Source organism: Aulonocara stuartgranti (genome assembly GCF_965226115.1).
Source record: "Aulonocara stuartgranti genome assembly, chromosome: 12".
NCBI classification, from domain to species: domain Eukaryota; kingdom Metazoa; phylum Chordata; class Actinopteri; order Cichliformes; family Cichlidae; genus Aulonocara; species Aulonocara stuartgranti.
In genome coordinates, this window is record NC_138948.1 from 3,687,022 (window position 1) to 3,707,049 (window position 20,028).

At 42.9% G+C, this 20,028-nt stretch overlaps 1 protein-coding gene across 6 annotated transcripts in view; it reads left to right on the plus strand.

The window, feature by feature from the left end:
* The window catches only part of wdfy3 (WD repeat and FYVE domain containing 3), a 126,172-nt gene that overhangs the window by 64,678 nt on the left and 41,466 nt on the right, over positions 1 to 20,028 (plus strand). For 4 of the 6 annotated variants that reach the window (XM_082556057.1, XM_082556053.1, XM_082556055.1 and 1 more), the window contains 5 exons: positions 2,589 to 2,701; positions 6,599 to 6,836; positions 11,888 to 11,988; positions 16,281 to 16,499; positions 16,988 to 17,172. In XM_082556057.1, the coding sequence (XP_082412183.1) occupies positions 2,589 to 2,701; positions 6,599 to 6,836; positions 11,888 to 11,988; positions 16,281 to 16,499; positions 16,988 to 17,172 (856 nt within the window). The remainder of the gene's footprint in view (positions 1 to 2,588; positions 2,702 to 6,598; positions 6,837 to 11,887; positions 11,989 to 16,280; positions 16,500 to 16,987; positions 17,173 to 20,028) is intronic. The other 2 variants (XM_082556054.1, XM_082556056.1) reach the window with 1 other exon arrangement.

Consider the following 20,028-nt stretch of genomic DNA (forward strand, 5'->3'; position numbering starts at 1 on the left):
TTGTTTTCATATGTTAATGCAGCCTGCCTGGCTCACATTCTCTCCAGCTGGATTTATGCTGGGGGTACACGTATCGCTGTCTGTCAGCCTGTTCCCCATCCTTCCCTTCATTCCCCCCCCCCCTCCCTGTCAGGCCTACCCTTCATATTTCCACTCCTCTTATTTTTTTCTTCTTCCCATTAGAGCAGGGCGATATGGCCAAAAATATTTATCACGATATATATTTGAAAATTTGCGATAACGATATAACTGACGATATAATTGATGCGAGACAAAATACAACTCCACAACATTACTAGCGCAAAAAGACAACCTTCCATTTATTTTCACTTAAACAAGAAGCTGGTTTTTATGTACATTAAAGCTTTATAAAAATGTAACAGTGCAAATGCAAATTCCTTGCTGAAAGTTTAACCAAAAGGCATTTCCAGTAGAAATGTGCTGACATATCCTGAGCATAACCATGTATAATATCCACTGAAGTTAAAAAGAGGTGCTTTGCAACATTAAACTGCAGTGTGCAGTACGTATTTTTCGGACCATAAGGTGCACGGGATTATAAGGCACATTAAGCGAAACAAAGCAGTCAGATAAATCAAACTTTATTAAACTCATTCTTCTTGCTTCCTCCACTTCTGTACCATTGATTCATTAATGTTGAATTCTCTGGCAGCTGCTCTATTCCCATGTTGTTGCAGTATACTAATGACTAACCTCGTATTGTGGACGGATTATCTCAGTTGTTCTCCTGACTGAAGATTGGTCCTTTTACAGCATCCTGCCATGCGATTGCATTTGTCTCTAACCATGAGGAACCTTAACGTTAACTTTTATAAGTGGAAAAGTGTTAGTGTTCGTCCTCCAGCTTCACTGTTTATGCTATGCTAACATAGCTGTGTCGCTAGCGATCACGTAGCACATCATTATATACCAGCTAGCCCAACTTCAGTAACCCTACAAACGTCACTGCTGTTTAGTTTTCTGTCTTCATTTATGTTGGAAGTGATAGCAGAGCTGTACGTTTGAATTTTTTCAGAAATCTCTCAGTCAGAACATGCTATATCATGCTTAGGTAACTAGCGAAACTAGCGAGCTAACTTCCGCTAGCTTCCTGCTAACTTCTAACTCCGTTAAATGTAATAACTTTTGTTTTCATGGATGCCTGGAAGTTAAACTTCATAGTTACACCTGGTAAAGCAGCAATGCTGATCGTTTTATTAAAGATGAAAGAATTTAGACAGTTTTTAACTCTTAGTGATGCTGCAGTGTTCGTTTGACCTGAAGTTTACGGAGTTTAGGACCCAGATTACTCCCAGATTTAAGGGCATCTTAGTCGGACAAATACGACAATAACGACGGCCGCTTGCATGTTCTGCAAAAAAATGTGCTTTGTCGTGTATCTGACAGACAAACACCAAACCAGTTCCACATCACGGAAGTTGCACCATTTTTACAAACCAATTCTGGTTCATCTGTTTCACTCAACAATCGGCCATGTGCGTATGAAAACAAAGGCACTGCGCATGCGCGTTTTACTCATATTCTATCGCGATATTTCATTTTCCTATCGTTGCCTAACATTATACCGGTATTACCGTGAACGGTATAATATGGCCCAGCCCTACTTCCCATTTTTATTTTGTTTCTGCTCTGTCAACATCAGCCAGCAGCAAAGCTCCAGAGTCTTTTGCCTCCTCGGTGCCGCTCTGATATCGTCTGCTTCCAGCCGCTGGTGTCGCACATCGAGCGCTCTGACAGCAGACGCAAACAATCACAGCAACACTTTGCATTCGTGTCACTTACATGCCGGTCAACCATGTCACTGACTTTGAAACAGACAGAAAATGCTGTAAACCTCAGCTTTTTGAGGAGCGGAAGTAACTGCTGACTTAACAAACTGCATCCAATTAGGATGTGCTTCACTGCTTAATGAGAACATAAAGGACATAGTATGGCAGGGGGACCCTGTGGGAGTGCAACGACTAAACCCAGCAGTTGTTTTTAATTGGTTATGTAATAGTGTCACTGAAAAACAGGAATGCGCCTAAAAGAGTACAATAGGCCTCGAGGCTCATGCTTTACACGAGCACGGCCCAGGTACTATATTTAAAAGATTTCTGCATCCTTAATGGCAAAAGTTTGGACACCAGTTTGTACCTTTCATTTCTGGGAAGGTTTCACTTATGGCTGAGGACCATCTATGTGCATATTAGGGAGCGTATCTGCAAAATGTGCATTTGGGTATAGAAGTAATCACTTTTGAAAAACACCTCCGTGTTGATGCCGAGCCAAATGCATGCTCACTTCCTCCTTCCACATGTTGTTAATAGGATGATTGAAGTGTGAAGGCAAGCTTTAGTTTAGTTCCTTGCCTAAACAAAGGCGCTCTTCTCAAAGCCACTGAAAGGACTTTTGGATTTTCAGTAACAGTGGGGGGGAAACAAAGGCTGAGGTTATTTTAAAACAGGAGCGCTACTTAAATAAGGTTAATTAAACTGAAATAAAGGAAGTTCAGCAGTGATACTGGCCTAATTGTTTTTTCTTTGTTCTTTCTTTATTCCTGACTTCCTGCTTATCTTCCCCTTCAGGGAGTTCTTACGGCTCGGGAACCCGCTGAACTGTGGCGCCTGGGACAAGAAGCTGTTGAAGAACTACCGGGTCCACAAACCGAGCTCTCTCAGCTACGACGCCGAGATGAGAAGTAAGATTGTAACATTCGATCATTGTACTCACTGTTCCACAGATCTCCGGTGAAATATTCCTACAAGTGTTTTTTGTCAGAGATATTAAATAAAACACAAGTCGGGTTTTGGTGTTCTTATCAGCTGTCAGTCGGTTACACTTACCAAGTGCATAGACTGGATCATACCAACTACACACACTGCATCCACACAGATAGAATCTATCCCAGGATAAAGTATTAAACTGCCTGCATAAGTATTTGTTATAGTTGGGTTACAGGCCTCAAACGTATTATTAAAGTGCCGACTAAAAGGTAACCACTTTAGAAACCTCTGTGTTTCTGTTTTATCACCTATCACACAACGTTCTTTGGTATTAGTCGAACAAATATAGTTTCTTATACCGACACAGGTAAAATTCTCACTTTGTAATAGCTGAGAATTGAAGAGCTCTTTTCACAGCAGCCTTCCAAGTGCAGCTATGAAGGATGTGCCACCTGGGAGCGATTCCCATCTGCCGTTGTGATGCAGGCTTCTCCTGGGAGAAAGTGTCATTTTTATTTTTTTATTTTTTAACAAAAGCTTTAAAAAAAAAAGGAGAATCATCTTTTCTTTGCTCTATGATGAATTCCCCAAAGAATAACATCTGATGTTAGAGTATGAGCTTTGCTTAGTTCCTTAACGCCAGATTAAAATGCTCAGATGGTCCGTGTGCTTTCAGAGTGGTCGGAGGAACAATCGGAATTAATTACGTATGAACTTTACAATTTATCCAGAGCTCCTCATTTCCGTGCCGGATCAAAGATAGAAGGCAAACCTAATCAGGTGTCCTTCCTTGCATCCGTGTTGTTAGCCGCTTATCCAGTTTGGGATCTTGTGAGCGCTGGAGTTGATCCCAGCTGTCACAGGCTGAGAAGCGGCGTGAAGCCTGAGTATCAAATGGCTAACATGGCGACACAGATGAGCACGCTCATATCCACCTTTTTGGAAGGTGGATATGAGGCCACCTTTTATCCACTGCTTTTTGGAAGCAGGAAGTTGTTAGAGCGGTCTTCTTGTCCACTGATTAAAGCGACGTGTAAACTCCATGTTTAAACAAAGATCGGCTCGCCTCTGTGAATGTAATGCAAATGGCTTGTTTTCCATCAACAGCTGCTAATGTTTGTAATTTTCTGGGCTTCTCAGCATGTCTTAATTGCTTATTGTGTCTCCTCCCAGCTGAGAATGGATATCAAGGCCCCAGTAATTACTGCTCTTTACAGACAGCCACTGGGAGAGCACATATTGCCATCTTTCTCTGTGAGAAGAGTCTGGTTTATTAGCTGCCATTGATGGCTGTTGTAATTCTTGCTTTCATCCAATTCGTCTTTGTCACATCTGCTGACTCTTTAGAAATGAGACGACCCATGTTCTCAATAGAAGGTGAAATATGTTACCTTAGCGCGGGACGTTATTATCGCCCTTCTGGGGCGATGAAAATCCAGCTTTGATTTAATGTGGCCTACTCGCAGTCGGTGTTTTCAGTGCTGTGGGAGTTTTCATGGGCGGACCAAGCTGTGAGGGGTTTTTACCACTCTCTCTGAATCTAATCTAATTGGAAAATAAATGTTATTTTGAATAAACAAATGCAAAATTTGAAGTGCTGGAATTCTGTCAAGACATTTTTAGGACAGTAGAGAAACCACTGTTAGATGGGGAGATGAAACAAGCTGCTTTAAACTAAGAGTAAAAAGTTCATTTGTATTTCTTTTGGGTTTCCGACTACACATTTGCCTCTATAGTGAGGAAAAAACATATATTTTTCTGCTCCGGGGTTTTAAAATCAGGCTATTTTTAAGGTTTAAGGATTTTTTTTAAAGTTTGATTTTGATACTTGTAATAGCCAAATTTAAACTTAACTATCTTGAAGTGTTGTATTATCTTTCCATTAAGACCTTATATGTAGGGAAGGTCATGTTAATTCTTGGCCTCATTCTTTACAGTTTAACAGGTCAATAAGGTTTCTGACTTTAGAACAAAACGTTATGACTGTAGTCTGGTTCCCTGAAGAAGAGGAACAACATGCAGTACGTACAGTGTGGAATATGACGTCCCTGCGTGTGCCAGCTGAAGACACCTTTGAACCACAGCTTTAAGCCACATGACCTGTAATGACATATTTGAGGCCCCTCCTGCACATATACGTCCCTCAGTTTGATAAACACTCCTGACTGAGCCCAGCTTCTCAGTGGGGAGACTGTCTTGTACCTCGTTCCTCTGCTTCAGGGAACAGAAGCTGTTCGCTTTCAGTTGATTCACTTGGTAGCACACATACAGTATGGAAGGGATGTATAAATGCCCCCAGAGTTGTCACTGAACCAGAACAAAAGTGTGTGGTGATGGCCAACTAGCTGCAGCACAGATATCACTCACAGGGACCCCTTTAAATGGGGCACATGAGGTTTCCAATCCCCTGATGCGCTCACACCCTGAGGCAAAGAGAGACCTTTGGTTCTGTGAGATGCTGGGAAGATAGCCTCCATAATCCAGTTGGAGAGCCTCTGCTTAGGCAGAGTTTTATCTCTGGCTGGATTATTACAGCAGTTAAACAGCTTGGCCACATAAACACACATTCTGAGTGTGGTCAGTGTAGATTCACATCACACACAGATGAAGGTTCATCTCTTCCTCAGATGGAAAAGGATGAGGGCAAAAAGTGAGAAGCTGAAAAGCGTGTGCCAGAAGCATGCACGGACGAAGCATGAAGGTCACCCTCTCTTTACTGAAGGCAGCAAAGAGGCCGTTCGAAACAACCCAGTATTATGTAAAAGAAACTTCATAGCTATAGAGTCAAAAAATGGACTGAAAGACAACTTGAACCTGGCGTCCAGCTCCAGACAGGGTCCATAGGTGGGCACAGTGATGTGGTAGCGGTTTGCTCCGTGAAGCCATTAGCTTGGAGACAAAATCTGGGAACATGGGCAGGTGGATTTTGATTGTTGTGGCTCTGAGCTTATGAAAAACCCCCACGAACTGTGACGGTTTCTGAGCTGGCAGAGGGGAGGGCTGCTCCACCTGCAACCTTTTTGTTGCATAGTGAAAGAGGGAAAAGGGAGACATGTGGTCTTTGCCAGCCCGCACAGCAGCAGCGGTGACAGGCTGGTTCACACGCTATCTACCAACTATCCATGAATGTCCGGTCCTGCATGTCATCGTCGTCCTGGTGAGCATGCAGCTCAGGCTGCAAGTTGGCTCGTGCCTCACATGGTTATGGCTCACGCTTGGCTTAACCCATCAACATACTCCATGTGTTTACTCAGCTGTTTGCTGGGTCATCGACTGAATACTTCTTGCCTTTGGACTCGCATGAATCTGCATCCTTAGACTCTAAGAGGAAAGAGAAATGCCAAGCAACAGCAGCCTTTCACAGCTCTACCTACAAAGCTTTGGGTTAAGTCAACCCTCTCATACCGTGGACAGTCTCCAGGTAGACGGGGCATTCCTCATGCTGGTCTCACAGAGAAACTTCACCCATGTGGACAGACTTGCTTCGGTTTGTGACTCATACCAAAATGACAGGAGTGTCTATTCACAGGCAGGGTCCACATATGTCATCACAGGTCATCTGCTTTAAATAGAGGTGTCTTCAGCAAGACAAACAGCTGCGTGATACTGTATGTGTTGTACAAAGTGAAGGAACTGAAACAGAACTAGAAAATTTTGCACGTTTCACAATTACATCTTTCTGCTTTTGAATGTCATGAATTAAAAAGTAAAGTAAGACTAATAAGCGTCCTGAGGCGACGGTTCTTGTCATTTGATGCCATATAAATAAAATGTTATTGATTTGAATAGCTAACCAAACAGGAGCCACCTTTCAGTCCTGAATCGTGGATCTTGCATGTCTTGACTCTAACCACGCCTTCTTAATCTCACAGACAGCATGACCACTTCCATGGAGGGCTTCGGCCCCGACAGCGTCTTCACCACGCCGGCGGAGGACAATGGCCAGTATCGCATCAGCCGCAGCCTCGTGCGCTCCGCTGAGGGCAGCACCGTACCCCTCACCCGAGTCAAGTGCCTGGTGTCGATGACAACCCCCCATGACATTCGCCTGCACGGATCAGCTGTTACACCTGCATTCGTGGAGTTTGACAGCTCGCTGGAGGGCTTTGGGTAAGTTATGGTTAACAGACCTTAAGTGCATTTGGTTTTCCAGTCGTATGCAGTAATGGTTATATTTTTGATTATGATATTTGCAACAATGTAACATTATTCAGATGAGACCTTTGTTACCCGGTTCTTTGTGACCTTTCATTTCTGAGGCCCAGTTCAAAAATGCTAACATGTGTCTTTAACACACTGGATTTCTGACGTTGCCACACAGGATGTCTCATGATTAAGTTCTGGGGGATTCTAACCTGACCTTTAGCCTGACCAAACTTGGCTTATCTTGGATATCAGGAGACAGAATTGATATGTTTGTGACAGCTGCTTGCAAAGTATATATCAACTTGACATTAATGCAGCTATGAAACCAAAACATGCTCCTGTAAACATGTGCCCTGCAACACAGAGGCAACAGCTATTCTGTTCATTACATTTCTACATTTCAGTCCTTATTAAATTAAAAATTATATTAATGTGACAATCTCTTTCAGACTTAAGGAGCGGGACAAACTTTGGTGTACATTTTGGAAAATACTGATGCCTTTATGGAAACAAATCTGTATATAAAGAAGTATAACTTGTAAATGTTTTATATCCATATAAGAGTGGCAGACTTGATTCTTACAGTTATTTTTCATCAGAAAAATCTAACGTGCACTCCCGTGATTGGATACTCTTATAAGATATACGATGTATATAAAGCATAAACACTTCCTGTAACTTTTCCTGTCCTTATGGGTGGAGTAACAGATGGTGCCCATTCTTTTGTAAACCATTTTCGCCCTAAATCTCTTTGCGGATCAATTTTCCTCGCCAGTGAAACACGCCTGAGGATGTAACGTTATTTTCCCCCGCCCTAAACAGGTTGTGTGTGAGTGTCTCTACCTGCTACTGTCTCAGCAGGAGCCTGTTATTCGCCTCCAGTTGTGGAGCTGTGCATACAAATAGGCTTATTTTCCGCCTTTTATGTCACACGGAGCCCTCGGCTGCTCGTTGTGCCGCGGCTGATGCCGCCCGCTGCACCCCCCGGTTTGTGTTGTGTGTTAGCACCACAGTCAGCGCGGGGGTCAGAAGACGGTGTGTGGACTGTGACCTCAACACTTCGCCCCCATGCTTTTGCGGACATGTTGAGCTGAGACGCAGTTGTGATGTGTTACATTCTTCATGAATATTCATAAGTGCATCTTGCAGAAGATCATAGTAGAGGTTTTCTGTCAGTGTAGCTAAAGGTTGGTTACTGTGAGCCAACTGCACCGAATTATTAGATGGCCGAGGCTGGGGAAACGTGTATATTCATTCAGTTTGCATTTCTGCACCCAGGGTCCTTCAGTGTTTTGTAAGACTAGACTTGATTTAAAAAAACTGCAGTGAGATTCTCTTTACCCTGATGAAAAAAATGCAAGCTTAGCAGACCAAATATCTAAATTTGCACAAAACATCCCGTGTCGGTGACTCGGCCTGTAACAAACAGCAAGTGGAAGCAACAAACTGACATCCAGCACTTTTTCAGGCCCTTGGTTGCCATGCGATTTAACCACCTGTTTTTACACCAGCATGTACACTGAGGACCGCAGTGATGTCAGTACTACACACAATAAGACAGCACTAATCTTCCAAATCAAACATTTGTGTGTGTCAAACAGGATCTGAAAATTCATCTTTCCACTCTAGTTGTCTGTAGCAGTGCCAGCATCACCACACCAGAAGTATGAATAAGTTATTAATTGTATAAAACATTATACTGTTAATATATTTTCTACAATTTTGCAAAACCATTCAGCGGCCTGTTTCTGGCCCCCTGACTATATGTTTTTAACCACCTTTATTTAAGACAAATTCCTATCTCAGAACATGTGAAAGTATTCAGTTGTGGCACAGATGAGCTTTTATTTCACAGGCTTTTCTTGGCTCAGATTGGTCCTTTTTGAAGGGTGACTGCACGTAACCACAGTCAGTCTGCATTAAAACGAGAAGTCTGTGCTGCCTTACTTAACTGAAGTCTGTCCCAGATGATATAGGATGAAATGTGAGTTATACTATGGACAGACAACCGACACTCTCACATCCACACTTACAGCAAATTTAAAATGATTAGTTTAACTAATGAACCCGTCTTTACACGACAGGAGGAATCCAGTCTAGTCTTTGTTTAGCTCTCAGAAATGCTCTAAAAACTCTTTAGTTTTAAAAACATGTTTTAAGCTCTTTAAAAAGTGTGCACCAACTCCAAGAAGCCTCTTGTAGTGTCAAAACTTCCTGAGATTGTCAGGAATCGAGCGTGTGATTCAGTTGCTTTTTATCTACTGCTTTTGAAAAATCCCTCCCCCTCCGAGCGATCGCACTTTCTTAGCTTTGCTGTTTCCTTTACTCAGAAGAACCTGTGCGACTCATCACAGCAGCCAGCTCAGAATAAAACATGGAGTTTCTCCTGAAAACGCAGCAAAGCAGCAGCAGCACACAGGCAACGAGGCAGTGGCCCACTTTCTGCTAACCAGAGGAGGAGACACACGACGCACACTCATACATCCAGAGAGAGATGGCCCCTCCTTTCTCTCCCATCTGTCAACATGAAATATTGATGCCTCTGCTGCTATTAGGACTCTCATACACAGACGCACTCTCTATAACACACAACAGTTTTACACAGAGCCGGACACATGGATGCACACTCACCCACATGAGGCCAGGAAGATTCAGTCTTGACGGTTAAGGGTGGAGGAAACATTTTTTATTTCATTTTTTTAAAAGAATTAAAGAGAAAACATTCGCTGGAAGAAGATAAATTAGCATAACGTGCCGGTGAAATCCCTGCAGTGCTTTTTTTCCCTTCTTTGTCTTTTTAATAACCTAACCTGGGGTGATGAAAGAGACAGCTACATGTAGTTACTCTGAGGCAGCAGGGCGGTGTACTTGTTAGTTTGACAGGCTGTCTGTTAAACTGGGGCCCAGTGCAGTGACTCGTCCTTGAGAAGTGTCCTTGATAAAAATTTATTGAATCCCTGCCAGCCTCTGGGACGGTGTTCTTTAGCTACCCCTGACCTCTGACCTTCCTGTCCAGGTGGAAAAAGAAGATGAGGAGGTGGGAAAAAACCAGGTCATTGTGGGCTCCGTGACTGTGGCTATTAAAATGCAGAATTTGTGGCGAACAAATAAAATGAAGGTTTTATGTGTGACTGTTACAGTTATGTCAAGATAAAAGGAGATGCTCACATTGCTTGTGTAGTCCAGTTTTACCCATTATCATTAATAAATCTCATGAAAAATGAGACAACTGTTTTGGGTTTCCAGAAACTCATACGTCCGTATCCAATTTGAGCCAGTCTGTACTTTATCCCATTACACGTTACTGCTGCCACTGAAAAACAATGAACTTATATTAAAGAAGAAGAATACGTAAATACCTGGTGACACTGGCCTCACCGTTTGAGTGCATGGATTGATTTGTGCTTATCAGCATAAAAACAGCTGTTAAAATCGATGTTCATTTCCTCTGAGTTGCGGTAAGTCATCTTTCTTTTAAAGACAGAAGTACAGAAATAAATCAGTCAAGCTTTGCTCTCGGTTTTAATTTTAAAACTTTGGGATTGCAGTGAGGTGGTTTGAACTGCTTTTATATTAGAAAAACACATACACGTCCCAAAGATGGATGTATCCTACATCTAAAAAGTTTACACAATGCAGAAGTGCCCTAAAGTTGGATTTAATTAAATGGGCAGCAGAGAGCAATTCCTCTTGCTGCAGAAAAAGAAGTTGAGCAAACAGCCCTCATTTCCTTGGTGAACACTTTCCTGATGAGTTTATGGTGTTGATCATTAGTTTAAAGTCTTATTGAATACAACATTTAGTTTTTTGTGTGTGAATAGTTCCCATTAAAACAAAAAAGGACAAGAAATCAGGGTTTAGTTTGGTGTTTGTAGCTGACAGTAGTGCTCTCCGTTCCTCAGTTTCTCCCTCACTGAGCTTAATAATGTGACCTTATTAAGTTCGCATTAATAAGCTCAGATGGGGGATGTAACAATGGCATCTTTGGTTTACGATCTATGCTTCATAAAGATGAGACTGATCATGTATTTGCATCTATACAGTTCTATATTTCTGCTGCAGTTTTGTAGTTTCCACTAAAAAAAAAGTAAATTTAATTTAGCTTTCCAGCTATTTTAACTGGGTTTCCACAGATTTACATTTATTTTACTTTACAGTGAAATACTGCAGATTTACAGTTATTTTAATTGGGCTTTTTGCAGTGTCCTCCAGTGCAGCTCAGTTCAAATCTGTCAGGTTTCTGGATGAATTGGCCTTGACACACTCTAAGGACTTCTTTGTCTCCCCTGAAGAGGGGAAAACCCCAAACCCCCCTGTTCATTTCCCAGAGCACCAGTGTCTTCAGTACTGGTTCAGGATGATTAGAGAGGAGAAAATGGCACCTTCACCGAGGGGCAGTGAGTCAGCAGAACGCAACGCCAACTCACAAAGAAAAATCTTTGTAATTCTGTCGAATGATTGCCAGCCTTTGTCTGCAGGAGAAGTCCTTGAGAAAGTGGACGGCAGTGCATACAGACATCAGACTCGAGCTTACTGAGGAGTTGTGTATGTGGTCTCACTGTGCAGGCATCACCCTGTTTTTTGACAATTAATTGGAATATTATCATCATTATCATCACTATCAGCACCAACCTTAGCGAGTGCAGGGGGGCTGCAGCTGACTTTGAGCAGATTTCCTTTGAAAAATGATTCTGAATGTGCGCTTTCATCCCACCTCTATCTCCTTCTCATACATAATTAATCCGCGAGTATTAGGCAGCTCAAAATTTCCATATTATAACATGAAGCTTGTGTTTTGAAGCGTGTGAATTACCATACTGTTTTCTGGAAGTTGGGAGGAATTTTTCTAACAGTTTACCTAAGCGATGGAGCCAGACTGAAGCGGACATTCAGCAAACGCGCAGTAAATCTCTCGCGCAACAAATGCGCGTGCAAGCTGTTGACGTGTCTTGTGACTGTCACGGCCGTTTCCCCAGATAGCAGCCGTTAATCTGTCCTCTTCTTGTCCCGTGCAGGTGCCTGTTCCTGCCCAGCCTGGCGCCTCACAACGCCCCCACCAACAACACCAATGCTTCAGGTGTCAGCGACGGAGCAGTGCTGAGCGGGATGGGCACAGGTAAAAATAGATCATTGTGCTGGGTCAGATTCCATTTACTGTAGCACAAAGGTCACCGACTGGTTGGGCCTCGGGGTATCTGCTAGCATGAACGTGGAGGCTGATTTTATAGGTTAACCAGGCACAGCGGCCCACCGAGCTACACTTTGAAGCTGAAACATAAAGGTCAGTGACATAACTAATTCTAGCCCTTACAATAACCAAAGGACAGAGTAGTAATGGATTTGCTTTTCTAAAAATGGTGAAAAGCAGAAAAGTCACATGCTTAATGTGCTGACTGTTTGTCTTTGCTGCACGTAAGCAGAAAATGATCATTGCCACAAACAAAGCAAAGGTCACCTGACTGACAGGATTAGGAAACAGCCTTTCAGAAGTGTTCAAACTTGGAGGTTTGACGGTATCCAAGTTACGGTTGCTATGAAGGGAGAAACTATCCATCGAGACCCCAAATGTTTCTGTGGCAGGCTGTAAACATGCTTTCATGCTGTTAAACTGGCTTTTTAACATGGAAGTCTGTGGGACGGATTCACCACACACCAAGGGGAACTGCAGTTTTTGTCTGTTCTGCATTAAACTTTGGCACCATTAACTCCACCGGTGCTTTCCTGCAGTGACAAGTAAAAATAATAAAGACTTTTTAAAACTGACATGCAATAAACTGCTTTTAAACAGTGAATGGTTCTTTGATGCTGAAATGTTTTTATCACATCAGAAGGTAACAAAGCTTTATTATACGCAGGTCTTCTGTCATAATTCTTCAATTAAATGAGGGCAAAGCCTCCTTTTGATCGCCTCCGTTAAGGTTGCTGCTTTGTGTTGTTAATACAAACTCAACACTTTGTGCAGTGGTTTCACATTTACAGCTTTGCATTGGACACAGCAAAACGGAGACTGGATCAATGAGACAGAAGAACTGCTTTATTATAATGTCGAGTCTATTTTATAAAACTGGCTGACACATTGGGGCGACCGTGGCTCAGGGGGTTGGGAAGCGTATCTGTAACCGGAAGGTCGCCGGTTCGATCCCCGGGCTCTCTGTCCTGGTCGTTGTGTCCTTGGGCAAGACACTTTACCCTACTGGTGATGGCCAGAGGGGCCGATGGCGCGATGTGGCAGCCTCGCTTCTGTCAGTCTGCCCCAGGGCAGCTGTGGCTACAACCGTAGCTGCCTCCACCAGTGTGTGAATGTGAGAGTGACTGAATAGTGGTATTGTAAAGCACTTTGGGTGCCTTGAAATGCAATCCAATAATGGATTGCATTTATATAGCATTTATATTTAACTATATTATATTTAACTAAATTAAACTTTATGCACCTTTGTGGATTTTTTTTGGTCACTCTGTAGAGCTCCTTTCAGCTGCTCCCTTATTCACCCGGGGTCACCACAGCGGGCAACTCTGCATGTTTGATTTGACAGAGGTGTCCTGATGCAACCCCTAAGGGATTTGCGTCTTCTCGGGGGATAGAGTCGGGGATCTTTCGCTTGTTAGGTTAATGTGTAAACAGTTAAACTATGGATGGCCTTTGTTTGTGGCATGAAGGCCTTTGTTGCTTTCCCGGCTTTTAATTAACTGCCAGTTTTTATTAGAGAAAATACGGTGCATCCGATGTGGGGAGGAAGTGAGAATTTAGCAGAAGAGTCAGCGGTCTTTAGCTGTAATCATATCCACAAACCTTCATCTGTGTCTTTGTGAGAACATGTCACATCAAAGTAGATCAGTCATGTTGTGTCAGTGCGTCAGCTCCACTCTTCGTTCAGTCCTCTCTCATGAAACAGGAACAGGAAACTGTGTAAAGCAAAGCATTCGAGTGCTGCTCGTTGGATTTCACTTCTTGCAAATGACTCTAAGTTCCTTTATGATACGTTTTTGTCCTTTATCCTGTTGGCTTGCTCATTTCTGTTGTTTCAGAAATAGTAAATTGACTGGTTCTTTGGCATGCACACTGGGATTGAACCACCAGCCTCCCGATTAGTAGATTAGTAAATGACCTGCTACACCTCCTGAGCCACAGCCGCCCCTTAAAACAAGCGTTTTCAATTGATGAGTAAGAATAGATTCCTGTGTTTCATCCCACCTAATTTCATTTTTAGCCCACAGGTACACAAAAACTCTTTGTGCATTTCCCTTTTTTGCTTGGTGTTTAATTTTTAACGACACACATCCCACTCGGATCACCGCGTCTGCCGCTTCGTCTCGTTTTTTCTGTTTATGTTCCATCGGCCTCGTTGTTGTTTTCTCCATTTCACCATCATCTTTATTCTCACTCTCCTTCCTTTTCTTTAAAGCAGCTGTGTGTCTTTGCAAAACCTCTTTGGATTTCTTTTGCTTTTGATCTTTTTTCTTCTGTTTTCATCATTTTTCGTCTTTTATGCAAAAAGAAAAACACATGTCTGCATATCTCGAGCTTCAGACCTCACCTGTCCTTGAGTCGTTAGTTTTAGTGTGTTAAAAATAAAATGTGTTTGTTATGAAAAACCTCATAAACAATATTGATATTTTACAGAATAGATTTTATCATATAAACTGTCTGCGATGTTACGCTTGAATTTTTAGTGTGTAGCCTCATTTAGTATTTATGAAGCACAGCTAGACTCTCCTTTCTCCTCTTCCTCCCAGTCCACCCTCCTCTCCATCCACTCATACATGACTATCGTTCCTCCATCTGTTTGCCTATTCATGCCGCTCCTTCTGTGCTCATCCACCCCACACTGCTCTGCTCTCGTCTTCTCCTGCTAGTCACCCAACTCTATTTATAGACCTCACTCGTTCCTCCCTCATTTCTTCCTGTCATTCACATTTTCCTTTTCTGTCCCTTTCACTGCTTATCTCAGTCTCCTTCATTCTTCCTCCTTTCCCCTGCCCTGATTCTATCCATTCTTTGTCACTTTCCCCTTCCATCTCCTCATTTATCTCTATCCCGTCTCCTCCCTTCCTCTCTGTTTCCTTCCTTCTCTTTCCTCATCCACTTCGGTCTGACCCGTATCTGTGAATGACACCATCCAGAGGCTCATTTATCAAAATATCGTCATTCTGCTCACAACAACAATGTTGCACCAAGTGTAAATTGATATGCATAAGAATTCGATGTAATCCCTCAAACCAGTTTTCTACAGTTTGTGATGGAGTCCACAGACAGCCCCATTATTTGGTCAAGTCTGATAACCATTTGAGTGACAACCTCATCCCGAGCCACAGACTCTGCTCTGAGATCTTTTCTAACCAATCTGGACGACAGAGTACTGCCTTCATGTTTTGGCAGCTTACGTCAAAGTTTTAGCTCATTTTAATGGTAATGCGAGCTACTGTACACCTCGATCTACACCCGGAGGCTGAATTGAAATCTTTCCTACACCCTCGGTGTGCTGTTCTGCAGCTCTGGCTGATCATACATAAACATGGCATAATTTAATGTGGTGTATTTGGCACAGATAAAGCACCGACGCAAAACAAACGTTTGCAGAATGCAAATCTGAACCAGGAAAATATGGAGAATGACTCAGAAGAAAAATAAGAGCATTTTTTCATAATCGGTGTGATAAGATGAGTCAAATAGGTTAGCTGTTTGCAGTATGTCACATTAATAAATGCAAGAAAACACAACATTTAAGATCAGAAATAATAAAAGATGAAAGGACAGAAAAATCAAGCCTACAATAACTCAGTTTCTAGTTTTCTGGACTGGCGAGACGAGAACAAACAATCTGTCCAAAAAATATGTAAAGTGACGAAAATGTCTTTGATCACAAACTGATGAAAGCTCAGTTTTGGTCCCCGAAGCTTTACGTCTTTCTTAAAACAGTCCATTGAGCCACTAGCGATGTTTACATAGATGTAGGTATCATGGCCCCGAGTAAATGTGTTATGATGCATGAGAAAAAGAGAAGAGCTGAAAGCATCACAGTCAATTCACTGTGTTGCTTTCACACTCTGGTCAATCTACATTGACAAGTGGGCTCATAGCAGGACGAGTGGAGATATTTCAGTCAGCTCACCTGTTGAGCAGGTCACGTGGCGAGGAAGCCCAGGGGGAGACTCAGGATACACTTCAGAGGCTACGTGTCTCCAGTGGCTGGGAACACCTCTGTGGCCTTCCTGAAGAACTGGAGGTGTTGACTGGGGAGAGGCCTGTCTGTTTGCCCCACAATGTGGACCCATCTATTATGGATGGATGGATTTAATATGTAAAGCATTGAGATAAAAATAATTGTGAATTTTTAAAATATATATATATATATATGAATAAAAACAAATAAACCTCTATCTTTTCTCACTCCCCCCTTCCTTACCCAGGCGAGCGCCTGTTTCCTCCCCCATCAGGCCTGAGTTACTCCACTTGGTTCTGCGTGGAGAGGTTCAGCACATCCCCTCAGGCCCACCCGGTGCGGCTGCTGACCATTGTCCGTCGGGCCAACTCCTCGGAGCAGCATTATGTGTGCCTGGCTGTGGTGCTGTCAGCCAAAGACCGCTCGCTCACCGTCTCCACCAAGGAGGAGCTGCTGCAGACATACTGTAAGTGGCAGCACTAGACTTAAACTCCGGTTTGCAGCATAACCACAAGAATTAATAATCCGCCGCTGCACAACCATCCTCTAGACCTCTATACTTTGTCCATGCTTCAAGATTCTTTTTGGTGAACCATCAGGAGAAAATTATTATCTCAAATCTGTGAAATCTCAAACTTGTATGCCAAAAGCCATTACTTTTTTGTTTTTGGGATGATGCACTTTCATACAGGATATATTCCCAGAAAAGAAATTAAAACTTTCTGTTAGATATTTGAGTTTAAAATGCTGATACAGTTTTGTTTAGAGATTATATTTGATAAATATGACCTTTCCAGTGTTACAGAGAGCAAGTGGGAGAAATGTGCACTTTCTGTTACGACCAAACAGGCTTCCTCTCTGGGGCTTTAACCCTGAGCTAATGTACTCACTTCTGCTGGAGCTCTCTGGCTCATTGATGTTGCCCCCTGCTTCTCTCTGCCTTCCCCCATCAAGCAGCGGATGATTCTAGCGAAGAAGCCTCCTTCTACGAGATCCTTCCCTGCTGCGCTCGATTCCGCTGTGGCGAGCTGATCGCCGAGGGCCAGTGGCACCACCTGGTGCTGGTCATGAGCAAAGGCATGCTGAAGAATAGCATGGCCACGCTGTACATCGACGGCCAGCTCATCAGCACTGTCAAGGTAAAATTAGTACGCGGCGTGTCAGCAATAACCAACATCCACATTGCAGATCTCGCATTGTTGTTCCTGTCGAGATCCAGCTGTTAGGAAAACTGTACTAAACTGTCCAGTTTCTGTTGACCAACCGCGGGTGAACAGGCTTTGTTGCATGCAGGGTGTTTGTTGGAAGTTTTGGGTTGTTTTTTTTTTTTTTTGCATGAACAGAACAAGAGCAGTGCAGCACCACAGGACAAACTCCAGCTGTAAACCTGTACCCTGGTAAAGGTGCAGTAACAGGAGGGTTAACCTAGCTTGCCAGTATATCTTTAATAGGATATATCAGTTAAGTCTTGTAATAAATGTAGATGGATTTATGGGTATAAAATCAGACTATATGTCATATACATAAAAACTATCTCCATCATCTCATATTCACGGTTACCTGTTTTTAAAGACAGCTGCTGTATAAAGAAACGGTGAGCTAGTGCCCGATTTAAAACTATGAGTGTGCTGATAGTTTCTTATGCATCAGTAGGTAAGTACGCCGCAACAACGGCTTTGTGTTTGGAAGTCGACCATAATTAGCTCGTCTTATTTGGACTTCTGATCACGGTTGGCGTTGAGAAGCAGCAGTGGCGTACGTTTCTAACTCCGACCTTTAAACAGCAGCTTTTGAGTGCTGCAGTCAGCAGACTGTGATGTGGTTTGTGGTTCAGTGACTTTAGATTCCCCTGAGATTAGACAGCAGAATAGGGAATAGGCTGAGACCGCAAGTCACAGCTTCTCCTTAACGGCACTGATAACAGCGGCTTCATTTCCTGCTGAGGGCCGTGTACAGGAAAAAACAGGCTGGTCGTGTGTCTCATATGGGTCTAAGTGTTCGTGTGGTTGCATTTAGCTTGTAAAAGAGTGACAGTAAAGCAAAAGGTGTGCAGGCACCTCCCAGGTGGTCTAAATGGCAAAAGTAGCCAGTAACAACAGCAGGAGTGGCTTGATGTGTGAATAATGAATAGATGATACGTTTTATTTCTGACATGAAGTCTGCTCAGAAAACTGCTGAAATTCTGTTTTGTGCTGAGCAGTATTTCTCCTTTCATATCCCTTTTTATCCTTCCCACAGTCAGTGTCTCTGCGTCACTCACTGTTGTGTAACATCAGGCGTTTTGATTGGTCATAAATGAATCTTGTGATTTTAAGAATGAACTATTAAGGCCCTGGTTGTTTAAAAAAAATGCTCCACGTGTTTGTTTATTTAAATAAAAAAACAAACAACAGAATTATTTCAGAAAAAAACAAAAGTTATCTGTGTCAGTATTATTAGCCCCTGACTTTTTATTGAGCTTTGCACAAACCACTGCTGTACAATGATGTGCTTTAAGTTTTTAAAACGGTCTAAAGTCAAGTTAAAACTGAGTTTATCTGTCAATTAACACAAAGTATAAAAACTTCAGCAAGGGTTTAAACTGTCACTTGAGAAAGCATCACGCTAAAAACAAAGAAATCAGTTCAGACTTAAAATAATTGTTGATGCTCACAAAGCAGGAAATGGATATACAGAGTTATCACAGCGTTTCCATATATCCAGAACTGGAGTGAGAAGGATTCTAGGAGAGCCACACAGTGCGGAACAAGCCTGTCTGAGGTAGAAGCAAAGATTTCAAAGACACTGTTGAGTGTTGATGTGTCCAAAGACCCCAGAACAACTGCCAAGTCATTGTAGTCTCAAAGAAGACGATCACTGGAACCCCACACAGGAAAAAACCCAACTTCTGCAGATAAAGGTACGCTAAGAACACCCTGGAGAAAGATTATGTACACAGGAAGTGCGTCTTTAGGTCAGATGAAACAAACTAGAGCTCTGTGGCCAAAGAGATGCTGCTTATGTTTGGAGAACAAAGGAGGAGGTGAACAACCCAGAGAACACCGTCCTCACGGTGAAACGTGGTGGTGAGAGGATTACTCTGCGGGGATGCTTCAGTGCGAACTGGAACCCACCTGGACTCAGCAGCGATTGCACTTTGAAATAGATTTTTTTGAGACCTTGAAACAAAAGCATGGCTCCTGATCTCATTGTGGATCTTCCTGCAGTGCAGATGACTTTTTGAATGTCCCTCTATGGCCGCCGAGTATGTTGTGTCTGTAAGAACCTGATATTGGATTTTTAAGATCGATAACAATATTTGGTGATTTAAAAATCTGATATTCCAAAGTATCGACCGATTTATTTTTTCTTTCAGACACGTGAGACGAACAGATTTCCCGAACATTCGTCATGTGTAGTTATTTACTCAACTCTGCCGTATGTTCTTTACTGGAATCAGTCGCACTTTAGTCTTGAGTGCTGGGCGGCCGGAGGCAGAGACAGATTCTCCATCTGCTCTGGTGACATAAGTTAAAATTCTGAGTAGGTCTGATAGGTCGAAGTCTGAAAACCAAGTTAAGATGCACCGTTTTTCCATCCATCCTGCTGTTTATCCACGGCCAGGTCACAGGGCGGCAGCCTATCGGAGAAGCCCAGACCTTCCACAGTGTAGCAAGCCCCAGGCTGTCCTGTGTATGCCCCAGGTCCTCCTCCATGTAGGACATGCCCAGTAATCAATACCTCGCCCAGGAGGTGCCTGGGAGTCTTTCTAACCAGATGCCTGAACTGCCCCAACTGGCTTCTTTTGATGTTGATGAGTATCAGGTCTACTCTGGGTCCCTCACAAATCACTGAACTTCCCACCCTGTCTTTAAGGCTGAGTCCAGCCGCCCTTCAGAGACTTCTGATTTCCGCCACTTGTATCCGCTGTCTAATTCTTCCAGTCGTTACCCAGAGCTCATGACCACAGATGAGATTAGGGATGTAAATCGACAGCTTCACTTTTACGCTCAACT